Source organism: Pinus tabuliformis, chromosome Q (genome assembly GCF_031772625.1).
Source record: "Pinus tabuliformis cultivar Carrire ecotype Pingquan chromosome Q, CPIR1, whole genome shotgun sequence".
Classification (NCBI taxonomy): domain Eukaryota; kingdom Viridiplantae; phylum Streptophyta; class Pinopsida; order Pinales; family Pinaceae; genus Pinus; species Pinus tabuliformis.
In genome coordinates, this window is record NC_142296.1 from 56,445,854 (window position 1) to 56,458,644 (window position 12,791).

A 12,791-nucleotide genomic window follows, 5' to 3' on the forward strand; every position below is an offset into this window, starting at 1 on the left:
ATTAGCACTGGGCTACCTCCTCTGCCTCCTGGAGCTCTGTCGTCAGCCTTCTCGGCTGATCCTACTGCTCCCTAGCTGAATTCAGATTTCTGCTAGAGTATGGCTCTACCCCAGCACTGGAAATGTGTGGGTCCTTCCTGGCCCAGCATCAGTCTCCCTGGGTTTGCGCTGCCTCCTTTGGCCTCTCTTTGCCTCTCTATACCATGTATTCGAGGTCCTAGAGAAGATCCTCCAATCTCAACTATCCCTGCCCCTTTGCGGTAACAGAGCACTTGTTCGATTTTCTAAGCAAACCTCGCCCCAGAAAAATCGAACTGACTGATATCTGAAGTGTATCTCCAACTGACCCTCAAACCTCTCTTATACTTTTCATGTTGATGAAAATCAACGACCGAGATTAAGTCCCTAATCAACAGCCAAGATTAAAACAGACTTGATCCTTGTCACTTAGAAGTTTCTCACCCATATTCTTATTAATACCCATTAATATTTTTATTTTCCTAAGTTTAGACTTAGGAACCCATTAAAAATATTAATTATTTTAATAACTCCTCATTCGAGTGGAATTTCTCCAAACGATTTGTGGGTCTTGGAGATCTCATGTGTTCTAGCCCCTGCACAAAATTTCGGGGCTAGAACACATCTGATGCTACCTAAAACCAACACCAAGAAGGCCACTTTCCATGAAGGAACGAATGACATAACGAACCAAGGAGGAAAGTGATTGATGGCTAATGCCCTACAAGGAAGAAGCTCGATTGAATTTTATGACATCAAGGAAAGAAATTGATCAAGCAAGCTGAAGGACCCACGAAGAAGAAGTTGTTGATGAAAAGGAGAGTACCTAGTTAAGAGGGAACTCTGACAAGTCCCTAATTAAGAGGGAACTTCGGCAAGTTCTTGGTCAGAAGAACTTGGGTACATTCCTTTACAAGAATGGGCATATCTTCCCTAGTTGAGAGGGGGAGATTGACACAAAATTCTTGTCTTCACCTGGAAAAAAGAATGGAGGATTCGATAATCATCTAGCATTCAATGCTCTTTGAGGATGTGTAGGGCATCCAAGATAAGAGTAGGCAAGAGGACCGATATTCTTTGAGGGCTAGGAACACAAGATAACAATAATCCTAGAAGGTCATACTCACTGAACACCCAGGTGGGTATGTACCTTGAGAGAGAATGATGAAGGTGTCTATAGTCATTGGTCTCGCCAACATTGTGCTCTGATCTAATGAGATAAGCGTTGTCAATCAAGGCCTTGATGTGGAAACAATGTTGGTTACTATGATGCTATAACAGATGGATTGCCAATCTAATTCTTCTTATGAGAAATTCTTCAGATTGAGAATGACCAAGTACCATTATGAATGCCTCCCTAGTTAAGAGGGAGGGTTGAAGAAAGTGTAACTAGGTTCGGTCTTCATAATGACATGTAATTATGACTCGTGTAAATAATGTAATAAAGAGAACAAAATTATTATTGTAAACTTGCTTCATGGGTTTCATGAGCAAGTGATTTTAGAATAATGGGATTTGTCTTTAAGTGTCTAGAATTAATGTCATGTATCAAGAGCTCTTCTTGAGTATATGTTTAACTATGTTGCAGGAAACGCGGTATAGAGGTCCGTTTCCATATGGAAACTGGTACGAAACGCGGAAACGCGTTTGGTACGGCCGTGAAACGCGTTTCCGGCCGTACTGCCACGTTTCTCGAAATGGAAACGTGGCCAGTACGGCCGGAAACGCATTTCACGGCCGTATGACCCACATTTTCTCATTAACTTGTGTTTTTTTATTTTTATTTTTTAATTTGTTTTTTAATTTATTTTTAGGGTATGTTAGTGACTTCTAGTTGCTTGTAGATGCGTGTCTAAAGTTATAAAAGTGAATTTTTGCCCTAGTGTTGATATGCAGTTCATCAGGAAGTTTGAGGCATATGCAGTTCATGGTAATGTTAAATTCTTAAAGTAAAAGTGATATTCTCCTTTATTTTTCATTTTCATCCTTTTACTTAAATTTTTAACATTACCATGAAATGACTCAGGATGTTTGAGAGTGGTTTCACCCTCATTGGATTTCATATGGAAAAAGTAGAATTTTAGATCTCACTCAAAATCCAGCAGACTTATCTGTTTTTCAGGATTTCAGGATTGGGGGGATTGCAATGTTTCAATTGGATTTTATCATGTACTAGGGTATGGAACTTGTATTTAATCAAGAGAACCAAGCCCTCTATGCAGGGGAAACTCCCAATAATCAAGATCATGTTGGGTACTAGGGTATGAAACTTGTATTTAATCAAGAGCACTAAGGTCGTTCGACTATGTAGGAGGAGACTCCCAATACAACAGTGGTCCTTCTAAAGAATGGGATGTGGATGCAGAAAATCCTGATTTGGATCTCTCTCTTGCAGCCTTATAGTGATTTGGATATATAATAAAGGTTGCTTTTGGATATTCCGATATTTTTATTTTCATTATGTGATCATTCATGAGTAAATGTGATGTAAATTAAATCTTAATGTTTAAGTGTAATAAACTATAATGTATCATTTATGCTTTATGATTGCACATATATATATATTTAAATATTTTCAATATATATATTATATATATATATATATTCGTGTTTCCCCGTTTCCAAAATTTAGGGAGGTCGCGTTTCGTATAGCTTCCTGTTTCGGAAAATCGTACCCGTTTCCCCGTTTCGTGCAACCTAGGTTTAATGTATACAAGCCTATAGAAATGTCTAGAAGCCCTCAAAAGACAAGCACAATCCTCTTGAAGAAGTGGGCATGGAAATTAAATTAAAAGAAGATCATGTCGGCTTGCATCAATAGACACATCTCTTGACACTCTCATGTTGGCTTAATATGTGGGTTGAACTACTATATATACCTAGCTAGGGTCTTCGCGAAAGGGCAGTGAAGAACTCGGATTCATCTAAAATTCAGATGGTTGTCACAGAAAAGGGTTTCGGATGCCATAATAAGATAATTTCGGAAGTATGTCCATGGTGTAGTATGCGGATATCTCTGTGTTGTTCGAATGTTGTTTGGATGGATACCACAAAGATGAAGACTCGGCCTCCTCACAGTCTTGGTGATCACTACCTCGGCATACTAGAGGTAGTCACAATTTCGGCATATTTGTGATAATGAGTATCTAAGTGATCTCACAATGATACACTCCCGGCATACACTCTAGACACAGTCACAGTCTCGGCATAGTTGTGATGAGGAGGATCTCAGTGATCCCACGGTAACACACTAGCTGTAGTGATGACGTCAGCATAGTTGGAATCATGGTCTTGGTCATGATCTTGATGAAGACGTAGTGACAATGTTATGATCTTGATAAAGATCTCAGCGCAACTCTCATAAATGCATATACATATCTCACTATGGAGATCTCATTGTCTTGATGAAGATCTCGGTGAAGGTGTAGCAATGGTGCAGCAGTTATGATCTCGGTGGTGTAGTAGTGATGGTCTCGATGTTGCAGCAATGATGACTTCAATAGCAGTAATGCTAATATCAGCAATGACGAAGAAGAGGATTGGTGTCTTGATCTTGGAGTGGCTAAATAGGTCAAGGGTCATGTTCTCGGTATTCGTCAATTGGAATCTCTATAAGAAGAATTTGTGCAGGTTTTCCTGTCAAAGAGTGAGAGGTTTTGGCCCTGGTAGAAAGCCAACATCTTCTGTTCTTGGCTCTTTTGTTTTGGTAACTATTTGATGAAGTAAGAAAACACACTCTAATAATAAATGAATGTTGTGCTAATAAGAAAAAGTAAAAAGGTACCTCACAAATAGTTATCATCGTGAGAAGAATCTAATTAACCTAATTTCCCTAGATTCTTCAACAATTTTTTCCATCAACTCAAGAAAATATTGCAACTTCTACAATAAAATCAAGAATTTTTCAAATCGAAAAAAATCGTCGATAAACTTGGCGCCTTGAAAAAAATCGCGAGCCGTTGATTTTATTGTGATTTTATTGGTACTTTTGCAACACTAAGTTAAATAGGGTCATTAAACACACAAACTACTCATTTGATTTTCAAATCTATGCTAGTAGGCAGATTAATGATTTCATCCTAGGGAATTTCCCCTTGTGTCAAAGGAGAACCATCTTAATGTGAGAGAAAGAGGTGGCCATTGAGGTGACAATGGGTAGCATTTATACATGATGATTTGGATTTATCTTGTTTGTAGATCTAATATGTAGCACACTTGATCACTAAACTGTCAAGCCACACCAGATCTAACAATACAAGAACCACTTGTACAGTTACCTCACCCACAAAGGCCAAAACCAACTCCACCAAGCGCAATGCCACCTTCTCTTGAACCCTCACCACCATCCAAGGAACCACTACCCTAGGCACCTACACCCATTGAATAGCCACCGCCACCAACACACTTCTTTGATGCCACAAAGAAACTCCCCACACTTGTATCCTAAGCAGAATGTTTCACACCAACTACAGCACCCACAAACTCCTTCGACCTCTCTTTGAATAGGGAAATCACAAACCAAATGATCATCTGCCTGGCAGACAAAGGAAGCATTTGGCAAGATGAAATACCCAGCCTCTTGTTGTTTAACTCCACAAATAGTGGAAACAGAAATGAAGGGGTGAAGCTTCTACATCAAGTCCACCTCCAAACACACACGAGTGTTCACGTCAACCATTAGGGGTGGAAACTTTACGAAACAGATGGGCCAACAAATCAACAAATGGATACATAACCTCTAGAAGGGTTTGGAACCATAACCAAAGTGGATTATTAGCCTACCCACAATCCTTTGGGTTGAAGTCCGCCCCTCGTGATTGTACATAACCAAGTGAACCAGAAATGTTTCAACTTCAAGTACCCTATTGTGACACCTGGTGAGAAGCAACATCCGTGGTAAATGGAAGACATATTTCAAAGCCAAACCCAAACTCTAATAGGAATTCAAAGATATTCAACAAGCCCCAACAATAGAAAGCATCTTCATCTGACATGCAAAATAAAAAGAACATAATGACTCCTTGAGTCTTCAAATGCATGTGACCCCCAATGTACTTGTTATTGTCAACAAGGAAGAAAAGTGCTCAAGGTCTGGAGGAAGTGAGACATCATTCTAAACAAACAGCTAAGAAGGTATCTTGGTCTCCCTAGTCATGGGAATTACATGCAGCTAGGCTCAAGTATCACTAGAGGTTTGCTTTGCTTCACTTGCCACTAAGTCCTCACAAACAACCACCAAAGGTTTTGTCTCCATTCAATACTGAGTCCTCAACCCTCAGTTTGCAACTAGCACGCTCCAAGCATATGGCCTTGTCTACTAGGATACAGCTATCCATAGCCTGAGAATCTGCAATCAAGCTATTCAAGACCTCACCCATAGGGCACTCACATTTCCTTCTATTTTAGGAGCAGAAAAACCCTTAATTATCCCCAAGAACTTCACATTCAAGAACACCACTACCTAGACACCCCCCTTCACTCTTATATGAATTTAGAGGAATGTAGCCCAAGCGGATAAAGTTCCCTTGAGTGGCTTCTACACCAATCCAGATTACAAAGCACAAGAACTCAACAATGCCCGTGATCATCAAATACATGCCCTTCAAACTCCACATCTCCATTAGTATTCCCAAACCCTTGCTTATTACTAAATCCATCCACACATTACTCCACACTCGCAGACTAGTACAGCGGCCATACACTGAGTATGTACCAGTAGGGATCACATCTATATGGTACAATTACGGGTCTCCTCTAGCTCCCAAACCCTTATCCTTTCCATTAGTTCCCTTTACCACTTTTCTTTGATTATCAAATCATGCAAACTTGGATGCTAAACCACTATGAAACACCTTATCGAACAAATCACACCCATATTGTACCCAAGTGTTGTGCAACCCTCCTGCACACATGTACAATCGCTGGTAACATTCCCTGTGTCATAGATACCTCCTGTAGTATCCCCATGAATCGTCCCAGTGTTGTTCGCCACCATTCACAGTCCTTGTCCTAAAACGGCATTTTTAATTACAACATTCAGTTTATAAAACCCAAGAAAAATTCTTCTCTCTTAGCATTCTTAAAGGAAACGACAATCAGATGTAACAATCACTAATATTAAAAATAACTGTCACATCCAATATTTTGTCTTTTCTTCCACGTTCTCTACGTAGTGACATTACTGCTTCACTGCACTAGCCAGTGCACTGTTGGATATTATTCCCATAATTCTCTGTGTACATCTTTCAGGTCTTCATACAACCATGTGAGTGCATGTATATCTTGAAAAAGTCTATGGAAGCTTCAACTAACAGTAGATCCCAAGAAGCTCCCATAGTAATTCAGTACAGTTGCGAATTTGTTTCTAGATTTTTATGTTGAATTAAAGAACATTCATATGAAATCCATCTACTTCAGTATAAGCCAATTATCATCTTCATGCATTAAAAAAGTAATAATTCCTTTTGCAGTTCTACAACAAGATGTGCTTCATTAGCCAAGCTTTACTACATCTAACTTTGGGTGCTACCAAAAAAAAAGGAACACAGGAAACTAATTGAATAACACTTAAAGTAATCTATAATCATTTTAGTACAAGTGAAAACCAAAAGGAAAACAATTACAATATATTAAAAGAATAAAAAGAAATGTAAAGAAAATTGTGTCATACTCAAGAATGCATAAATATATACAAGTACTTTTCAGCAAGGATATTTCCTCTTAAGTCACATGATTTGGAAAGGATTTAGGTTCCTGAAACAGGTAAATGATTCAAAAGGACACTTCACGATTTTGGAGAATGGAGAAACAGCATACAATGCATATACATAACATACAAAACCAGAAAATATACATAAAATAAACTTCTAAAAATTGTAAAGATCTTTTTATATCTAGATCTTCATTCTTTTGAAATTCCAATTTAAAATCTGTTCCCTTTTAAAATTTTGCTTATTGTATATGTTTGTAAGTAGGTGCCACAAGGTTAGGGACTGGATCTTATTTTATTGGAAATGTCACAGAAACATTTGTGGGGACTTTCCAGGGATGGTGTTCATAGATAGTTTCTTACTGATCATTCCATAAAATATTTCCCTGGAATGCAAAAAAAATGGAATGTGAAACAATTTAACTAGTTTGATCTAGCTTTATCTGCAACTCCCCTGATAATAGATTTCCCCAGGCCCACTAATAAAGCTTGCCTAGCAAGCACTAGATCTTTCGTATGGCCTTAAAATGTCATAGACCATTTTGATACAAGTATAGTCATTTGTTAAAGACAATGAGAGGTAGGAGAATAACAGGTTCACAGTATAGATTCTACCAAAAGACACTTAAATGGATTATCTTGAAGTTTGACAAGATGGCGTGTTTACTGTTTTCAAATAGTGGAAAAGAATGATTCATGTAAACAACACAGTAGTCCCATGAATTCAAAGATGGATTTCTAATAAATCCATTCATGCTTGACTAGTTCATTAAGTTGTGTACTAGTGTCTGTTAAAGTGTTGAAAATTGACAACTTCATCTTAGATGGATATAAATACAAGTCATGCTCCCAACTATTTAACAGGAATCAAAAATATTCAAAAAACTAGGAAGCTAAAAGGTAACTTAACAGGAACCAAAAATATTCAAAAAACTAGGAAGCTAAAACATAATTCACCTTAGTTTCATAAACAGATATAATGTCCTGTACCATTCCAGCAACTTCCTCCAAGGAATGATTTGAATCCTTTACGTCACCAAGGCCGTCTTCAAAGGAGTTTTGTCTAGCAGTCTTTTCATGTTTCACTGAACCAGGAGTGCCATTTGTTGAACCTACCTATGAAATGAAAATTTGTATCCAATCAGAAAACTCTGGAAAGAATGTTTAAAAATTCAGTGCAAAATCTCAAAACTAACACGAGGGGATGTACTGTCCACTTCAACAATGGGATTTCAATCCATGTCAGTATTGGCTTAACCAAATAGTAAATGTTTTATAACTAACACTTTTAGGTATCCATTAACATTAGAAGTCTTGTCATTATCACAATGAGCAAATCTGTTGTAGTAGAAATATTAACTCATTCCTTACTCAATTGCCAATAAATATATATTGTGTGATGAGATCGAATGTTAAATATGAACTTTTGCACAATAACTGCCACCATGATCACTCTGCTTATTACATTTTTCTAAGCCTGCCTTCACATGACTGATAGACAAAGCCTATTTGAAATTGGAAGACTTCCATATGTTTATTTACAGTCAAGACAGAAAAAGGGGTATCTAGTCAAAATTTAGATCTAATAATGCAGACCTCAATAACAAGGTGACTGACATATCAATATGATAGGGCAAGAAGGCATATCATTCAATATCACAGTTGTGTTTAACAGGGCAATTTTGCAAAGGATTGCACAATGTACATCGACAACTACTCAATTATACATGGGTTCCTCATGAAAAGTGCAGCAACTCAGAAACTAAATACACAACTCTGATATTTACGGATATAATGATTATCATAAAGCTTATAAAGTGGTTGATATTGATGCTGACAAAGGTTCCTTAGCCAAGATGTGATGATAAACGAAAATGCATGTCCATTTTTAGCCTCAATCAGACTATATATCAGGATTGAAAATAAATGACAGTGGTTGTGATATTGTTAGAAACTCAGTTGTTCCAAAGCATGCAGATCAGTGTTACGCAGGGCTAACCTCTGGAAGTGAAATCAAAGAAGATTTCAGTCATCATGCTGCTGAAATCTGGTCAAATCAAACAGACATCAGTCCTGATTTGAAAGATAAGCAAGGAAAGAAACATCCAGCATGGTTTTATAAGACATTTAATAATGTCTGCCTAAATGAGATGTAATAAGCATAAAAATACTTATACATAAAAGCCATTTGTTAGATGAGATTCCTCAATTGCGCAGAGAAAGAATCTGAAAAAAGGAGGTAAAGGAGGTAAGAAAACCAAATCAGACAGTCATACATTGATGACTAATATACAGAATTCTTTTGAACCTCAATGTTATGAAGTGTTAGAATATAAGGCGTACATGTGTAACAAAGTCACCTTAAGGGTAGAAGCACAAATACAGATCAGTTGTCAACGCATCTCCAGTAATTCTGCTTTAGATCAGAAGTTGAAGGCACATTGCATCAAAGACTTGAGGTACATGGGTTTTAGATTGACTAATACTCAGTAACATAATCTAGCAGTTTGTCTTTCATTGTATACCTGAAGTTTACAGTCCATATCATGTATAAAGCAATTAGAACTTAGACAGCAAAAGTTTTGTGCGGTCGATGTGTCGAAGATGACAGAGTTTTGAGGAGAATAATGTATATGAATTTGATGCTAAGGTTGGGAAGCTAATGACTAGTTGTTGATGCCGCTTGAAGAAGAGAAGTTATGTTGCATTTGCTTGTGAGCTAAGTGGATTCAATGTTTGACAGTGTTGATGTATTGATGAGCTGGGGTTTCATATTGTGTCTTGTCAAAGTTTGATATAGTAGAGCAGAAGTCTTGCTGCTTATGTGAAATTGACAATGCATATTATTGTGGCTACGAGTTTCATACACTACTGCTAGCATTTGTCAACAGACGTATATGAAAAGCAGTATTGGACTCTATCAAATTTCCATGAAATTCTGCAACTACTTAGACGAATATCCGAAAACTGAAATCTAGTTTACTTTCACCAAGAGAGAGTTTCTTAACAATTCATAAGCAGCAGAATAAAAACACGGAGATAAAAACATATGCACAAATTGACACACTTATTTTCTCAGAAAACCCAACATGGAAAACCTGCTTGCTTGATGCAGTTATTTTATTGATTGTTCTTGAGCACTTGGATCTATTATAAAGCAATCTGTCTCTTTGAGAAAGTGTTATGCTTCTCTTTCAAATCTCAGCTGAAACAGTTGATCTTGGCTGGCCTTGATCCTGCTTAATCTCGGCCCTCTATCACACAATTGTTTCTCTGCTGCCTCCTTGACTTGCTCTGCAAAACTTCCTCTCTTGCTCGATCCTGGTCCTCCAACCTTGCACACTTGACAGCCCTATTCCCTTGCGCAACTCCCGTATTTCCTAGCACACTTCAACTCTGATTTTCTAGCACACTTGCGCCCTATTTCTTAGTGCACTTTTTGCCTCCTATTCTTTAGGACCCAGCTCCTATGCACTGCACACAGCCAACCTCCTAAGTTCTAACACACTTGTGATCTCCTAAAACAAAGGACACAATCTTTCCGCTCTCCACAACCAAGGTTCCTCTCACAAACTCGTGAGTTGTCTTCTCACACAAACCTTGTGCACAAAATTTATGAATTTCTTGCACCTTTGTCATCCTCTTCATAGGCCCATTTGAGCATGCAAGGAGACCCAATTCAAATTTAGAACTCAAGTTTTGATTGACGAGTTAACTTAGACTAATAGTCTTTCTCTCTCCAATCAACATCAGTTCTTAACTCGTCCTTCCTTCAATCAACACTGAAGACAAACTCGCTCTAACTGAACTTGTAACTGCCACCTCATTCTGTAATCAAACTGATGAAGGCTCCACTTAACTAAAGCTCCAAATCTATGCATGCTAATTTGATGATTATTCTAGTAAACTGGAAATAACTCAATCTAATTGATGTCTAACTCATGAGCTCGCACTCATACTGAGAGAAAGACAAATCAAGATCTACACTAGCTAAGGCACAAGCCAGAAGACCTCTACTCGCTACATTTTCAACACTCCTTGTTAGCGAGGAAGGTACTTCTGGAAGATCCTCCCCTGCCTGGATTTGTCTTCAACTCCACCATGTTATCCGTTGTTGCAATTGCTCCCTCTGAACTAGAAGACTTCCCTGCTTCCTGATGTGGAATCTGATCTGAAGACTTGTTCCTTCCAACCATGCTCCTATGACCTAAGTCTATCACTTCAATCATAAGTACCATGTACCTCATGTTTGCCCACCTAACTCGAACTCTCCCTGTATTGGGAATCTCTAACTGAGCGGTTGTCTCCACTTGCCCTAGTCTCTTCTCCTCATCATCCCACTGGTCAACCCAGTTGCCAACTAGCCATGACTCAAACTGTGATACTGGTTGAGGCTCCTTCTTGGGAGCTCTAACCTGCTATCGCTCTAAAGAATCCCTCAAAGCTCTACTCTCCTCAACCATCACTTTTCTACTCTACGCACTTCCCACCTAGCTGTTGAAGGTTGCATTTGTCTCTACCTGGAACCTGTAGAGATTCTTCATCCTCACACCTATCTACTCCACACATCCAGAAGCTAAGTCCTTGAGGTAAGCCTTACCTCTGCTAAAGATGACATCATAATCGTTGCCCTCTAGGGTTGCCACTGAAATAAGGTTCTTCTTTAGGCCTGGAACATAGAGGACATCTTTGAGATGGAGAGGATTACCTGACTCCCTCTAAAAACTGACACTACCAACTCCCTTAGTTGTGTACTTGCCATCATCTCCTAGCTCAATTTGAAACTACATGTCCTTCTCCTCAACTAGTTGAAATACACCCTATTCCCGATTATGTGGAAGGATGCTCCAGAATCAATATACCATATATTGTTGCCTATTGAGCTTGTCATGCAAGCTATCAAAGCGAAATCTTTCTCGAGCTTAGAATAAAACCCATCTAGCTCAGCTGACGCAACCACATGATCCTTATAGGACCACTTCTCCTAATTAGGACACTAGGTGGCATAGTGCTCGAACTCATGGCGATGAAAGCATTTGAATTTTTGCACAGATCTTTCTTCTTCTTCTTGCACTTCGGACTAGACTCAGCCTTCCCTTGGCCCTCTTTGCCCTTTGCATTTCGACCTTTGCCTACTAGGATAAAGATCTCCTCCTACTCGGTCTTTGTTAATCTTCCAGCTCTCGTCCCTCTCCGGAATTCCTCTTGGACGCAGTCACTCCATAGCCTTTCCTGATTGGGAATATTCTCTATGCCACTTACCGCATCCTGGAAACTATACCAAGACTTATGGATTCCCAAAAGCGCAAGACTCATAAGGTCGTTGTCTACTACAGACACTCCCACACCACCTAGCTCATCCCAAACCTGAGTGAACTTTGAAAGATACGTGATGATGGGCTCTCCTTTGCTCATCTGGATACTCCTTAGCTTCTCCTTGAGAGCAAGCTTCCGGCATCATTAGAACCGTGATATAGATATAAGATGGCTTTAAACGTCTCATATGTTGTCTTCTTATCATGGAGATGAGGAATAATATGATATTTGATCCCCTCAAGAATAATCCTCCTAGCCTTGGTGCCATTCTTGTTATGTTGGATCAAATATTGGGGATCTCGAGGTGGACCTAAATAGCATTTACAAATTCTAGCACCCCATTATCTTCCAACAACACTGAGATTCGCTCCCTCCATGAGAAGAAGCTAGAGGTTCCCTCTAAATAGTGATTTGCCCTTAGTCCTTGGAACGCAATATTGTTATCCAAACTTCGAAGAACAACTCTGCTCTTCAAGCTCTAGCACAAACCTTCTGCTTGGTATGCGTTTTCTACTAACTAGTCAATCTAGTGTTAATCTTTACACTGATCTCTACTCTGACACCATGTAAAATTTCCATGAAACTCTGCAACTACTTAGATGAATATCTGAAAACTGAAATCTAGTTTACTTTCAGTCAGATACAGAGTTTCTTAATAGTTCATAAGCTGCAGAATAAAAACACATGATCAAATTGACAAACTTATTTTCTCAGGAAACTAGTCAAGCCTCTAGCCATTACTAGACAC

At 38.7% G+C, this 12,791-nt stretch overlaps 1 protein-coding gene across 1 annotated transcript in view; it reads right to left on the bottom strand.

Annotated features, from left to right (window-relative positions):
* LOC149218274 (exocyst complex component SEC5A-like) overlaps positions 1–12,791 on the bottom strand; it is a 309,979-nt gene that overhangs the window by 229,307 nt on the left and 67,881 nt on the right. Inside the window, 1 exon segment of the mRNA XM_089383884.1 lies at positions 7,685–7,843. Coding sequence (XP_089240010.1) covers positions 7,685–7,843 — 159 coding nt within the window.